Raw genomic sequence first — 15336 nt, 5'->3', positions numbered from 1 at the left:
GGGGACAGAGGGCTCCTGCCGGAGTGAGGGACGAGACAGCCTCACTCGGGCTCCCTGCTGGGTCGGAAAGGGGGTGGCTGGGGACCCCTGCAGGGTGGTACCTGAGACAGAAAACCTCCAAAGCCCTCAGCTACACACACTGGGGTCTAGCCCAGATGTCTGCATGGCTCCGTCCTCCCTCTCGCCCCCCAACTTCCTCTCCCCAGCACCCCAAGCCCCAGGGGCCCCCAAATCCAAGTCAGGCAGGACACGAGACAAAGCACAGGAACATTAATGCTATGAAACTCCGCCCCACCCCCACCAGAGTTGGCACTAGGGAGGGGGATGGTGGGGCTTTTCGTTTCTTTGTGGCGTATTTTCGCTTCTGGCATTTTCCACGTTGTCTTTCCGCGCATAGGCTACCTTTGTAGTCGGAAAGGAATGTTTAAAAATGGCAGGGAGCGCGTCCATAAATACAGATCAAAAGGAGACCCCTTAGCTGATTTCCACCTGGCTTCTTCCCCAGGTGGAGCCCACCTGCTCTGGGTCCCCCCCCCGCGGGTGCAAGTTCACACACAAGGCAACTTCCCCAGCTTTGGAAAAGCCACAAAATTGCCTATTGATTTAATCATCTTCTGGCTTGTTCGGGCCCGGCAGGCCACAGCAGGGAAGACGTGAGCTCAGGACACTGGGTGCCACAGCACCCTCGGGACATCCCACCCCCACACAGGGGCTCAGAGCCAGCATGAGGCTATGGCTGGTCCTTGGGACCTCCTGCTCCCCCCAGGATGTGTCGGCAACAGCCTGCGCGCCTTGCAGCTCCTTAGGAACCCCTTGGGCCAAGGAGTCTGAGACCAGGGGCCTGAGCGGTGGGAGAAGGTGGTGTGCAGTCTACACAGGGTGAGCGACTTGTCCAGCTCGCCCAGGACCTTCCTTCCCGGGTTTAGCACTCAAAGTCCCGCGTCCCTGGAAAACTGGGACAGTAAGCCACCTGGATCTACAGCAGGGGTTTTGCTTGGTTGGGGGAGGGATGGAGAGCCCCATCACTGCGGGCATTCACGGACTGCCCTTGGATGGGAGTGTGGACGGGGGTGTTCTGGTACCAGCCAGACGTGGTAAGTAGGCCCCCGGGGCGAGGAGCCCGATTCCTGAACTGAGACCAAGGCTGGGAGAGGGATTTGGGCCCTGGGGAGGGTCAGGTCCAGAGACCAGCTGGTGCACAGGGATGTGCCAGCAGGGGTGAAAATGGGGACGCTTTTCATCTGGAGGAGGGAGCGGGGCTTCAGGGTCAAGGAACCGCCAAGAGCGAACAGATCAGAGCCCGAAGGGCCGGGCCCAGCGGCCCCCACATCTGGACTGACTCTCCTCCTCTGGAGCCCACGGCAGACATCTGCAGTCGGTAACAGACCTCGGGATCCTGGAAGCAGGGGCCCCACGTGGCCACCGCCCAGTGAGCCATTCTTTAAAATGAGCCCACCTGCCCGACGGAAGGGCTGGCTGGGGAGGTCATCTCGAGACCTCGCAGCTCGCGGGGGGCAGAGCAAACCTGGGACCCCAAATCATCGGAGTCCCAACGCGGGGACTTGTGCTTACCACCTTGTCCCTGAGGCCTGGGGACACAGGGGGGAAGGGGGTGCCGCAGGCTCAACAGCACCCACCCCCCCTCCCAAATTCACGTCCTCTCAGAACCTCGGAGTGTGGCCTTATTGGGAAATGGCATCTTTGCAGGTATAATTAAGGGAAGGACGAGCTGAGTCATCGTGGATTCAGCTGCACCCGAAATCCAATGGCAACGCCTTAGAAGAGGCAGGAGAAAAGGGGACAGCGTGGCCTGCCGACCCCTCGATCTTGGACTTCTGGCTTCCAGGATGTGAGAGGACAGACTTCTGTGGTTTTAGGCCCCCCCCTGTGTGTGGTGGTTTGTGATGTATAGCAAAGGGCTCCGGGCCTCCTTCCCCAGGCCCGTGGGGGGTGTGCAGGGATCCCCCGAAGGCAGCCTCCTAAACCCGTCCACTGGGGCCCATGCTCTCCAGAAGGAAGTTCACCAGTATGCAGTTACTGTCAAATACGGACCAGTTCATAGGGTTCGATCTGGTAAAATGAACTTCAAGAAGAAAAACTTCCTTCCCAACGATACAGGGAGAGAAGCGGCTCATGGCGCCTTCCTGTGCAGACCTTTCAAAGCCTCCCGAGAAATGAATGAATTAGGAAAACTTTGCCCTTCACCTTCCACATAAGCAAGAGCTTCTAAGTCCCCTGACGCCGGTTCCCCAGCCAGAGACTGAACGGGCCTGGAGGCCACGCCGATGCCAGCTTCCTCGCAAAGGGGAGCGGTGCCCCTGGGGTCAGGAAGAGAGAGAGAGAGAGAAAAAGCCAAAAACCAAAACCCGAGAAGCCCTTTCCAGGTTTGCATTTGGAACATTTATTTCAGGAAATACATTTCCAACACTTTTGTTATTTATACAAAAAGACGAATTTCTCAGGAGGCACATAGCAGAGGGCCACTGTGGAACAGAGCCCAGTGAAACTCACAAGTTTTCAAAATCTGGCTACAGAGAAGGAAAGCGAGAAGCCACCCCAAGGCCGTGCCCACCGCGGAGGCCGGGAGGCTGGCGCCGCTCGAGGCCGCCCCGCGCCCCGGGGCCCCGACGCTGAAGGCGGGGTTTCCTTCGAAGTCTTGGGTCTTGGTTTTGGCAAAAACGCGGCAAGTCGGCAAGTCAACAGTTTCACCAAGGGGTCCTTCCTGTCTCGGGTGGGGGGGTGAGCGTGCAACGCAAGGACATCGTATGTGCACACCCACACGCACAGGCCTGTCTGCATCCCCTTCCTCCCAAGGCTCTTCTCGGCGGCGGCAAGAAGCCAGCGGGGGGGTGTGTAAGACAGACGTGTACCTCGCCTGCGTCTCGTCTCCTCGACCTGAGCCAGACCCCACGCTCTCCGGGAGGCAGGAGGGAGCGCGTGTGATCTGCTGTGCGTGGCTCGGACGGTGCCTGCCTGCCGGTGGCCAGTCGCCCCGTGGAGACAGAGCGTGGGGGGGGGCGGGGGCGGCAGAGACCGGCCGGGCCACCGTCGGGGAAAACCCGTTCTGCAGCCCGACCGACCGCGGGCTGTGCACAGCTGACTCCTGACCTCTCCCTCTTTGGGGGGTGGGGCGGGGGTCTTTACCGTGGGCTCCGCGGTGGCAGGAGCCCGGGGACATCTAGGGCAACAAACAGCCTGGCCTCCCACCTCTCGGGGTCATGGTGTCAGTAAGGCCCGGGTCGGGGGGGTTGCTGAATGTGTATCTGGGGTGACCACCCACGCAGAACTGAACCAGAGCATCTTGGGCCAGAGAGATGTCTAAACAGGCAGACAGACACACACACACACTCTCCCAGTCAGATGGCGGTGCAGGGCGAGGCCCCGGGGACCACTGGGGCCTCTCGGCACGGGCCCGGCCCCCTGCTGCCCGCACCCGCCACCTCTTTCTCCCCCAGCATCTCCACCAGATTCACTTGCTCGGACCTTCTCAGACGTGGTGGGCGGGGGCTGGAGTGGGGTGCATCCTTTTCCTTCCTTTGAATGACTCAATCCCGGGGGGGAAGGGGGGACGAGGGAGAGATAAGGACCCGTCTCCCTGTCTCCCCGCGCTGCCCCGAGTTGCGGTGGAGGGGACGGTGGGGTGGGGGGTGGGGGTGGGGAGCGCTGGCTCGTGGACGGCTGAGATAAAGGCACTTTCTGCTCCAGGACGAGCGGGCAGGTGGGCGGGCGGGCAGCAGCCAACGGGCCTCCCCGTGTCTAAGCAACTGGCAACTTGCGTCTCACAGAATTGACTATTCTGCCCTCGGGTGGGGCAAGGGCGGGGGCTCTGAGTTATGGCCGGGGCCTCGGAGGGAGGAGGGGGCAGGAAGGGGGTCCAGGTCACCAGGCCGGCGGCCGCTCACGGCCACCACGCTCGGAGGCTGTGGCCGAGGGCCACCAGGAGCCGGGCCCGGGGTTGGGGGCCGGCCCTCATCAGCGGGTCCTCTCCTGCTCCTCTTGGCCACGGGACGGCCAGAGAGGCGGCCTCCTCTCCGAGGCCCGCCCGATCCGGGCCCCACAGTCAGCGGCTAACAAGGAACACACTCAGGAGGGCACACGCCATCTTGTTACTGGGCAGCGTGTAAAGGGGCGGAGAACGATGACAAACGGAGGAAATTATATAAAATAAAACGGGGCGTGTGGGCGGGCCTGGGGGTGGCGGTGGAAGGGACTGGGGGGGCGGGGTCCTGGGGGGTGGGGGGGGTCTACATCTCCTGGGCTTCTGGCCCCTTCTCCTCGACGCCGTTGGACGTGCTGCCCTCGTGTAGACGCTTCACCCGGTACGCTTCGAAGTGGATGCTGCTGGTGATGTCCTTGATGTTCTGCATGTGTGTCCTGGGGGCGGGGGGCACGGGGAGGTCACAGGGCAGGCCACGGGCAGGGCGGGGCGGGGCGGGCACTGACCCAGGACTCCCACCGCCTGCCCCCTTCCACCCCCCCCCACCCCCGCTTGGCTCTCAGGGGGCCCTCAGGAGGGCTCCCAAAGCCCATCAATGGGGCGGGGTAGGGGTGGTGGGGGGCAGTCTCCGTGGCAACCCAGACTCTCTGAGCACACACTAATGCACACGCCCGCCCCTCTGTGTCAAGCCTGTGGCCAGTCCGGGCTGGGTGCACACTCCGAGGGGACAGGGCTGGCCTGTCCTTGCTGCCACCTAGAAGCACCAGGCCAGTGGCTAGTGAAGAACCACCGGTCCAGGGGAGCGGCCTGAGCTGGGGTGCTGGTCGACCCTGCGGTCCTGTGCTCAGGCTCTCCTCCCCCTGCAGCCCAACAGGAGAGACTGGAGAGGGGGGTCAGAAGGGCTTACGGTAGGGGTCTTTCGCAGCCAGACCCTCCAACACGGTGGGGTCACTCCTGGAAGCCACGTCCCACCCCTAACCTGGGGGCCGCAGGAGCCACAGCAGGAGCCCCGCCCTCTCCAATCACTCGCCCAGGCCCAGCCACCTGGCACCCTCTCGATGGCCTGAGGATGGCTACTTCCGGGCAAGGAGAAACCTCTGCTGGGTCCAAGCGGTGGGGTCCGGGGACACTGGGATGGTCGCAGGAGACACCACCCCCGTGCCTGGCATACAAGGACCCCTCCCTGGGGCCCTGAATCTCACGGGCTCCGGCAGCTGCAGTCCGAACCTGGCCCCTCCCGTCCAGGGGATCTTATCATACAGATTAAGAAGGGTTTTCACTTCCTGCTTCATTTCCCCGGAGGCGTTTTAGACCACGGGCTTCCGAGGTCCTCCTGGGGGGCGGGGGGGGGGGATGTGCTAGCTGCTGTCCAGGACCCCCGCCTGCTCCCCCACAGTCCACGCTCCTGATTTAGGGCCTTCTGGGGTCTTCAGGGGGCCAAGGCCAGCACCCCACAGCTCCCTCTCACCTGATAAGGAGGTCCCGCAGGTAGGCGAACTCACAGTGGGTGGTGTTCTCAACTGAGGAGACAAAACGGGCTTTAAAGTCACTGGACGCCCCTGCCCCGGCCCCGCCTCTCCCCTGCCCCCCAACCCCCCCAACCCAGTAGATCCTGGTGCCCAGAGGAGGCTGGGCCGGTCGGCAGAGGAGTCCCTGCTTCATCCACGGGCACCAGGCAGCTGGCAGGCACCCGGTTCCACGGATCCCACCGTGGTGGGCCTGACCGGGCTCCTGTCCTCCAGAGGGTTCTGTCTAGCAGGGACACGGCCCAGGAATCAGCCGGGCAGCAGTCGGGAGAGGGCTCCCGTAAGGCAGGCCGCTGCTCCCCGCTGGGGACCAGGGAGGTCTCCTGGGAAGAGCAGCCCGTCCCAGGGGATCCCGGAGGACAGGAGGGGCGGGTAACAGAGGCAGGCAGGAAGTCGAGCTGGGATTTTAAAGAAGCGGCCAAAGTGGCCCGCTGGGTGTCTTCCCCACGCGCACACACAGGACGCACGGGGACGCGTACTGTGCGTCGCCATTTACATCAAGCTATGGAACCAGCAACGTGGAACGCCCGCGTTGCCCGGTGACACCCAGAGGCCCCAGGGAGCGACAGGCCCAGCGGTCGCTCTACTTCGCGCACTGGCAGACCTCTCGGTGGAGAGGTGAGGGGCGCCGTCTGCCCTGAGGGCGGAGGGCGGAAAAGGCGCCCGGCCCTGAACATTTAATCCAGTCTTCACACACCCCACGAGATACCACTCTGGGTCCTCCTCCGTGGGCACGAGTCTGTCCCCCCTGCCCCCCACAAGCCGGCAGGCAGGGTCGGGGCGCAAAACCCCCAAGTGCCTCCGCCTTGCCAAGCTGTCTGGATTTTACTCCCACTGCCTCTTGCCTGGGTTCTACCCTCCTCCCCCGACGTCCCCGCCCCCGCAGGGCTGGGCCCCCACTAGAACCTTCTGCCACCTAACGTGGAACAGCAGCGAGAAATGGTGGCAAGGACGGAGCCCCGAAGCTGGGAATGTGAGCCTGTGGCTACTGCTTCCTGGCTTGGGGAAGTTCCCTGGCCTCTCTGACCCCCCCGTTTCCTTAAGGGTCTGTAAAGTGGGGAGGAAATGTCACCCACCTCTCAGGGACACGAGAGGCCTGGATGAGCTAACCGTGTGCTTCGTAACCCCCCACCTTCCTCCCGAAGACGCTGCAGGCGGTTTCCGAGGATGGGTAAAATATCTCGGGAGGGCACACAGCAAGTTGGAGAGAAGATCAAAGAAGCAAGACCAGGGATGGGGCAGGGTGGGCAAGAACGAGGCAGAAGCGCTTAACAACCACGCTTGCCGGGGGCGAGCACAGGGCGGCCGGTCCCCTGGCCAGTCATCAGTGCACAGGGTCCCGGGGATTAAGAAGCCACCTGTGTTCTAGGACGTGCGATGGTTCCGAGATGGGGCAGAAGCCACCCCGGGTTCCTCGGATGGGACACCCACCACCTCCCCACCGTCCTTACGAGGTGCTGGGGGGCGGTTTCCCAGAACAATGTCAAGGTGAGCAGGTGCCACGGCACACAGGTCACGGGATATGCGGGCTTGAGGCCCCAACACAGGTGCGGGAGGCAGGAACCAGCCCCATGATTCCTGCGCGCCTGAGCTGGCCACCAGGGGGCAGCAGAGGCGTGCCCGTCACTGGACTGCCCCTCAACCCTCTCGGAGGTCCCCGCTGGCCTTTCTTGTCGGACACCCCGCCACCCTCCAAACCACGCGCCCGTGAAAAAAGGGCCCTAAGGGGCAACGTTTCAGGACGAGCCCAGGTAAAGCCTGGTGGAGAGACTGTCACGTGGGACACAGAGGTGAGCGGCCCCCACAGAGGCACGTCCGGGATCGAGGCCCTTAGACGAGGGGAGAGCAGCGGAAAGGCAGACCCAGCAGACGCTGGAGAACACCCAGGCAGAGGCTGGTTTAGAACACACCGCCCTAGGGGCGCCTGGGTGGCGCAGTCGGTTAAGCGTCCGACTTCAGCCAGGTCACGATCTCGCAGTCCGTGAGTTCGAGCCCCGCGTCAGGCTCTGGGCTGATGGCTCGGAGCCTGGAGCCTGTTTCCGATTCTGTGTCTCCCTCTCTCTCTGCCCCTCCCCTGTTCCGTTCATGCTCTGTCTCTCTCTGTCCCAAAAAAAATAAATAAAAAAAAGTTGAAAAAAAAATTAAAAAAAAAAAAAGAACACACCGCCCTGCACTGAACCCGCCAGCACCGGGCACCCCAGGAAGGTCTGGGGACTCTCCACGCTTAGAGCGTTTGCCGCCCCCAAAGCTCCAAGGTCTTTGGGACATTCTCCCGTTTTGCTAAAGTCTCGGCCCATAATACCCATTTCAAGGATGGTGAAAACTGAGGCCCCGGGGCGGGGAGCTAAGGGACTTGCCCCATTTCACAGAGCGCCAGGGGCGGGAATGGCTGCTGAACAGGCCCTCTGGATACTGCGCCCTCAGCCACGGGCTTGAAGAACACAGTGGCCCATCTCAACCTGTCCTTTCTCCCCCGTCTGTTCTAAAGCGGGAGGAAGGAACAGAACGGACGGTGGAGAAATGCCCGGGTGCAGCCCACCTAGGGTGTTACCGCCCGAGCGGCTGACCCGTGTCTGCCAGAACCCCATAGATACTCGTGAGCGACAGCTTATGTGGAGAGAATGTCTGAGGACGTCATTGAGGTAAAGAACCAAAGCGGCGGCCATCTTGGATTTCGGGTGGACACTAAGGCAATGACCAGTGTCCTTCCGAGGAGACGGAAAGACAGACACGGTCAGAAGGCTGAAGGCGGAGCGGAGACCGGGGACGCGCCAGGGGACGCGGAGGGTGGCTGGCAGCCACAGGAGGGAGGCCCGGAACACATCCTCCCTCAGGGCCTCGCAAGGAACCAGCCCTCCTGACATCTTGACCTCTGGCCTCCAGAATTAGGAGGGTAGGTCTCCGCTCCAAGCCACCCAGTCGGTGCTAATTTGTGACAGCAGCCCCGGGATGTGAAGATGTGGGGGTCTCGGGAAATTCTGCAGGGGGGCGGGCCGCCTGGCTCTCGGAGCCGGATGGTGCCGGAAGCCCACCCCCGCGCTAGGCCCAGAGAAGTGTGGTAGTTTGTCCAGGGTCACACAGCGCGCCTCCGAATCGGTAGCCCTGGAAACCCAGAACTCGGCGGGATCACGGGGCGCTTCCTCTCTGGATGTTCCCCTGCCCCGTGGGCGGTCGGGATGGAGGTACGTTTCCATCAGCGAACGGCCGGGCCGCCCTGGACAAGCCACTTGCCCCCCTCCCTGGGGCTGAGTGGGGCAAAGCGATGGACGCAGTCCCCAGAGCACCCAGTACCTTCGATGGTGCCCCACTTGGTTTTCCTTCCGAGGATCCTCCTTCCGTTCACTTGGTACTCGTGGTCGCTGCCCACCACAGCGAACGGGATCATCTCCTGCGGGCGGGACGGGCAGCGCGGGTCACGTGTGTGTGCACAGGCCGGTCCGCGCCCGGGGCCCCTGGGAGGAGCGGCCCTGAGCCCGGGGCCCCCCACCACCGAGACCCTTGGCCTGAGGCGGCCACATGCGGCCACGTGGGCTCTGACCCCTTCCGGCCCAGAGACCGCGTTCTCACGGCTCAAGGCCATCACACCCGTGACCCCAGTCCCCCCGGACAGGGCTAGGAGACCCCGCCGTGTCCTCTGGCAGGAACCGAGGGGCCTCTGGGAACGGCGTCCGGCCAGTCCGCTCACCCGGAACTTCTCGTTCACCAGCCGGTCCTCCGAATCCTCGTCGAACTCCTTCTGGGGGTACACGTCGATGCCGTTGGACAGCAGGTCCGCGGTGATCTGGGGGCCCGGAGGGGACAGATGTGGGCGCCGTCCGCACAGCAAGCTGGACTGGCCCGCCAGTATCTGCCCATGCTGTGGCCTCCAGTAAGCGAGTGGCCCGGGCCTGGGGTCAAGGGCAGGCTCTACGGGGGCAGGCGACCCTGGTATCTCCAGTGCTGGTGCCTCTTGAGTGGAGGGGGGGCAGCTGCAGGCCCGCCAGGAGAGACGTGCAGCCGCCCGAGGGAGCCGGGTCGCTGTTCCTGAGCCCTGGGCTGTCTACTCTCTGTAGCTCATCCCACCCCGAAGACAGCAGCTCAGGGTTGCGGCGTCCTCCCTCGAGCTCTACCCGGAAACCCTCTGTCACCGCAGGCCCCGGATGCCGCACGGGCCCGACTGCCACCGCCCTTTACAGCACCCGCTACCCGCCATGCACGACATTCCCGTGCACGGCCGTCATTTCTGCCCTAAGCACAGACCCACACCCGTGAGCAGCTTCAAGGGGCGTTCTCCTTCCTTCTCCCTCCTGCAGACACAGCCACAGGAGACAGTCCTTCCCTAAGCATGCTGGGAAAATCCCCAGCATCGGGGCCTGTGGAGCCTGGGGGATTAGACCGAAGGGCCTCCTCGCTCACGCCCACTGGGACGGAGGCTCTGCGGGGCCCCGGTGCCTCGGTTCTCCAGGTGGTTCTGACGTGTGGCCGTGTGGAAGCAGCAGCCCAAGGCGCATCCTCCTGCTCGACAGCAGCCCGAAGTGGGGCCACACGGCAGGGAAGGGAGGTGCGGCCACCTGCCCCCCCCCCCCCGCCCCCAGTGGAGACCACCCATTTCGGATTTTTCTCCTCCAAGAAAAGCCCGGCGTGCTGTGTCTGACGGCCCCCGCGAGGAGGAAGGTGGAGAGACCTACCCGCTGTTTGAAGTAGACCCTCTCCTCCAGGGTCAGCGTGTCGGCCTTGGCGATGACGGGGACGATGTTCACTACTTTGCTGAGGCGCTTCATGAACTCGATGTCCAGGGGCCTGAGGCTGGAACAGAATGGCCTGGATGAGTGTTGGGCCGGCAGGGGCCGAAAGGACGGGCACGGGACGAGAGAGGGACGGCGGCCTGCTCCCGGGTGGGTGCACGTCAACAAGGCCAAGGCCGTGGGCTGAGTGCCGGCCGAGCAACAAGTGAGGGACGGCAAGAAGGAAGAGCCAGACAGGAGCGGGCTGAGGACAAGACCAGCTCTGAGCATGGTCCTGGGCGAGGCGTCCTCTCAGAGAGGGGCTGTCATTGCTCAGGTGGCGGTGGGGGCTTCGCTCGGGAGGGAGGAGCGGGAGACGCGGAGAAAGGACCCAGCAGCTCCGGGGCCTCCGGGACAGGCTGGCTGGCCGCTAACCAGGGCACCCCCAGAACCTCGCCCACTGGCTCCGGCCTGCCACAGTCTGACGGAAGCTCAGCCTTACCCTCCACCCCCCAGGCCCCGACCGGGCACCTGCTCTCGGCGGGTGTGGGGGTGGCTTCGCGGGGTCCCGGATGGCGGGCACGTTCCCTCCCACCCCGGAGCAGAGCGGTGCCCTCTCTTCCCCTGGGGCGACAGCAGCAGTCACAGACGGGGCACGGGGTTCTGAACCGGGACGGGACAGAACCGCCCCGACCCCCCCAGGCCCCGCGTGGGACGTACGAGTGGCCGGTGGCCGGGATGAAGTACAGGCAGCAGTGGACACGCGTGTCCGGGATACGCTTCTTGCGGTCGATGCTGACCTCCTCCTGCAAGTATCTCTCGTACTGGTCGTTGATGAACTTCATGATGGGCTGCCAGCTGCACGGGAGGCCCCCGTCAGCCAGCACCGGGACCGGCGCCCGCCCCGTCCCCCCCCCCCCCCCCCCCGGCAGGCCCCCCAGCTCCCCGAATCCCAGCCCAGCACCCCATCTTCTACCACAAGGGCCGGGGCTGCTGGGCGTTCCCAGCAGAGACCAAAGCCCTACCCGAGAGCCCCCCAGACCAGCCTCCCACGCGGCCCTTCGACCCCCGGGGGTGGTGGAGGGAGGGCAGGATTCTTGGGGTTCGGGGGCCTCCGAGGGTTTAGCAGCACCGCAGGCCAGGGGCACCCGTGAGCGCTCTTCTCCCAGGAGGAGAAGCCCCCGCAGATCCTCACCAGTTCTCATTGTTGATGTGGTCCCCGAACCCCGGCGTGTCGATGACCGTGAGCTTCATGCGGACGCCCTTCTCCTCGATATCTGCACAGAATCACAGCGCCCACCGAGCTCAGGGGGAGACCCCGGACCCCTACAGATACCCCGCGGGTCCCGCCTGCTAGGGACCTGACCGGTCCTACCCCGGGGCCTATACGGGGTGCCCATGGGTGGTGACCAGCGATGACTCCCCAGGTGATGCCGGGGAGATGACAGCCTCCAGGAGCAAAGCCCAGCAGGGGCCAGCGACGGTTATCCTGGGGAGCCCCCTGCCCACGGTGTCTGGTGGAAAACTCAGGTGTCTCCAGGGGGCTCCATCTGACCAAGGGCTGCAGGGGTCCCGGAGGGCATCCCTGAGCCAGACTTTCAACATGCCCAGCTCAGGGGACCTGGCGTCGACACCCCCGGCCCCCCCACCCCGGCACTCACCGTGCGTGATGGACTTGATCTCGATGGTCTTGGGAATGCGTTCCTCCGAGGTCGGCTGCACGGACTTCCGGCTGATCTTGGATTTGAAGAGGGTGTTGATTAAGGTGGACTTTCCCAAGCCGCTCTGCCCTGGGGAGGGGACGGGAGCCAATCAGCGGGCCCTGCGATTCAGCGATACCTGGGCAGTGCCCCCCCCCCCCAGCACCCCTCAGCGGGGGCCCCCGGTCAGGAAGAAGGGCCGGGATGCCCAGGTGGTGGCCCGGCTCTCGTGGTGGGTGGCTTGTAGCAGGGCAGGGACCCAGAGTACCCAGCAGGAGCTGAGATGCAGAACAGCACAGGGGAGGCCAAGTGCAGGGCCAAGAGCAGGGACGGCCACAGGCTGGTGCCCACACCAACAGACCCTGCAGCTGAGAGGCTGACTGGCCAGCGGGCCCCCGGGGCATCAGGCGGCCCCCGAGCCCCAGAAGCGCTCCTGGCCTCGCCGCGTGTCCAGACCTCACCTGACCCGAGTCCCCTCCCACAGCAGGGGGGATGTGCTGGACTCAGCTGTGGCTGGAAGGTCCCTGCTGCTCACAACTGTCAGAATCTAGGGCTGGCCTTGCTGCTGCTGCTGCTGAGGACCCGTAGGTCCCGCTCACAGAGCCCTCGATGCGCACGGGGCGCTGTCCTGGCTGCGGCTGTGTAACCCTCCGCATCCCGCACCCAGGTGCTGCCACCCTCCCATCTGATGGAGGGGAAAACAGGCACAGAGCCCAGCTCCAGGGCCCCGCCCGTGACCTGGGGGCGCCCACAGGGACCAGCCGCCGGTGCTTACTGGGTGTGTACTGGGTGCCAGGCATGCCTCACAGGCGCACACGAGACCCACGCTTGGAGCCCCATCGCTTTACCCCTTCCCTGAGCTGCCTCAGGCCGTGCCAACCAATATATTTTAAAAAATTAAATTACACCCATTTTCCGACTTTGATCATCTGGCAAGGAAAAGCGGGGGCTCCCAGGATGCTGGAGGCTGACGCCGGGAATCCCGGGAGACGCTGTTCAGCGGGCCAGGGATCGGCCTCCCCCGTCCATCTCCCCCCACAGACCACCTGTTTGTGTCCCCGCCACGCTCAGGGGCAGAGCGACATCAAACGTGCTGACGGCTCAGAGCCTGGAGCTGCTTCGGATTCTGCGTCTCCCCCTCTCTCTGCACCCCCCACCCCCGCCACCCCTGCTTCCGCTGTCTTTGTGCCTCAAAAATGGATAAATGTTAAAATAATTTTTTTTAATAATAAAAAAAAAAGGTCGGAACTGTTATTATCATCACCCTCAGCACTTACTGCTTCCCGAGCGCCCATGACCACGTAGGGGCCACACACAGTAACAACTGATTCGCCCCTCCCAGCCCTTTGGGGTCAGGATCACTCCGTTTTACGGATGAGAAAATCGAGGCAGGGAGAAGCCCCGGGGAAGACAGGACAAGCGCCACGCAGCTCAGTCCGGGCAAAAGCGGGATTCTACCCTGGGTCCGCGGAACCCCCAAACAGGTGCCCTCCCACCCCAGCTGCGTCTCAGTGGTGGGGGCCCTGCCGTGGGAAGAGGAGGAGGAACTGAGCCCCCGCTCTCTCCGCTCTGTGAGCTGAGTCCTCGTCAGGCCCTCTCTGGGCCTCATCGCCGCCTATAAAGTGGGGCACCCTCTTCACAGGGTTTCTGCAAGGACTGAACGGGACCCTGAGTGGCCGTCCGGTTCTCGCGGGGCCACCGGGAAGCCACCAGCCAGGCCTGCAGAGCCCTACCCAGGGCTGGGCCTGGTGATGCTTCGGCAGAAGGTGCAGGCCACTGGTCAGAGACCAGCCAGGTGGTCTCGGGTTCTTACTACAAGGAGGCCCCCCCCCCCCAGAGGCGTGGGTGAAGCTGGGGCCCCCCCTGGCAGGCACGCGGGCACACACACAACGCCACACGCGCCCTGCAGGCCTGGCGTGTCCACACCCATTTTGCACAAGGGCAGACTGAGCCCCGGAGCCCGAGGGGCCGGCCCACGGCGCTGGGTCCCAGTGTGGGGCCCATGCTCACCGACCACCATGATGTTGAACTCGAAGCCTTGCTTCATGGCCTTCCTGCGCATCTGCTCCAGGATGGAGTCGATGCCCACATAGCCGAAGTCCGCGGGGGCCTTCTCGTTCCGGGGCGCGGGCACCTGCTTCAGCCCGGCATCTCTGGGGGTGTCGGCCATGTCGCCAATGCAGCCAGGAGCTGCCTCGGGGGCTGCGGAGAGAAGAGTGGGGGCGTTAGGGGGCCGGACACAACCATCTGCAAAGTGCCTGCATCCTTGGGTGGTTCCGACCACCGCGCCAGTTTCTCAGATGGGGAAACTGAGGCTCAGGTGCCCAGAGACCCCTTTGGAACACCGCAGCGCTAAAGATCCCCCCCCACCCCCGACACACACACACACAAGGCACGGGACGCAGAGCCCTTCGCTCAGCTCCAGGATAGAGTTGACCCCCAGCCCTCACCCTGCCCCAGGGCACCCAGGTGGGCCCTCTCCACCTCCTTCCCTGACTCAAATCGGCCCCAACACCTGCTGCAGCCAGAAGGCCTCAGGACCCTTGGGGTCAAACAGTCAAGTGTTTGCGGCAACCTGTGAGCCGGGGGGGGAGCGAGCATTTGTTGTTCTGTCACTCCTGTCACTCCCGGGTGACAGGTGTTCAATCCCAGGTACCCGCCAGCAGCCCTGGACGCAGAGTAGGCTCCCCCCGGGGCCCATCTGTTCCCGGGCGATGGCAGGCAGACGAGGCCCTGTGGCAGCTCCCTACCCGCACCCCCCCCCCTGGACTGGGCCCGGAGGGGGAGGTCTTCTCCCTGCCCAGCCTCTGTGTGCCCCCCACCCTCAGACCAGGACGAGGTCTATGAACGGGCAGGGCAGATAGGACAGAGCTTCTAGAAATAATTCCAGCTTCCGCGGTTTGTAGGTCAGAACCTTCCTCCCTGTCCCCCTTCCTCCCCTGGCCGCCCTCAGGAGTCCACACACTCAGGTCAGAGGCCTAGAGAAGGGACGAGCAGAAGGCACCCAGTGGGGACCTGAGGGGCACTCACCCAGTGGAACCGGTCCCCACCAGGGTGGGGCGGGAGCACACGGGCCGCGTCCCGGTGCAGCCCCAGACGTGCCACACACGCCCCACCACACCTCTGCTAGGCCAGCCCCTCAGCCCCGGTGGGGCCAGGCTCTTCCCGCCCCCCCCAACCACTGTGGAGGCCTTTCCAGGGCCGCTCACGGGTCTCCCGGCGCACCCCGAGCTCACGGGAAGGAAGCACACTGGCTGTCGTGACCTGTCCCCTGGGCATCGGCCCCGGGACCCTGGTGTGTGCTGGGGCAGGGCGGCGGGGGGAGGAGGCACGGTGGTGCCCTCTTGGCCCTGCCCTAGGAGGCAGCAGGCCACAAAGTCACCGCGGGGCTTCGGATGAACGGTTTCCACTTCCCGGGGAAGTGACCGGACACTCCCCCCTCCACCCCCGCCTCCAAACCCCAGTGGCCC

At 64.3% G+C, this 15336-nt stretch overlaps 1 protein-coding gene across 6 annotated transcripts in view; it reads right to left on the bottom strand.

The window, feature by feature from the left end:
* Positions 1-2381: 2381 nt before the first annotated feature.
* Positions 2382-15336, bottom strand: part of SEPTIN9 (septin 9) — a 145905-nt gene continuing 132950 nt past the window's right edge. For all 6 annotated transcript variants that reach the window (XM_042967572.1, XM_042967575.1, XM_042967574.1 and 3 more), the window contains 9 exons: positions 13877-14068; positions 11828-11956; positions 11362-11443; positions 10887-11024; positions 10131-10248; positions 9149-9244; positions 8755-8851; positions 5406-5457; positions 2382-4374 (listed from right to left, as the gene is read on the bottom strand). In XM_042967572.1, the coding sequence (XP_042823506.1) occupies positions 4245-4374; positions 5406-5457; positions 8755-8851; positions 9149-9244; positions 10131-10248; positions 10887-11024; positions 11362-11443; positions 11828-11956; positions 13877-14068 (1034 nt within the window). In that variant the 3' untranslated portion in view covers positions 2382-4244. The remainder of the gene's footprint in view (positions 4375-5405; positions 5458-8754; positions 8852-9148; positions 9245-10130; positions 10249-10886; positions 11025-11361; positions 11444-11827; positions 11957-13876; positions 14069-15336) is intronic.

The sequence above is a fragment of the Panthera tigris genome, chromosome E1 (genome assembly GCF_018350195.1).
Source record: "Panthera tigris isolate Pti1 chromosome E1, P.tigris_Pti1_mat1.1, whole genome shotgun sequence".
In the NCBI taxonomy this organism is placed as follows: Eukaryota; Metazoa; Chordata; class Mammalia; order Carnivora; family Felidae; genus Panthera; species Panthera tigris.
This window is presented reverse-complemented; position numbering and strand designations above follow the sequence as displayed.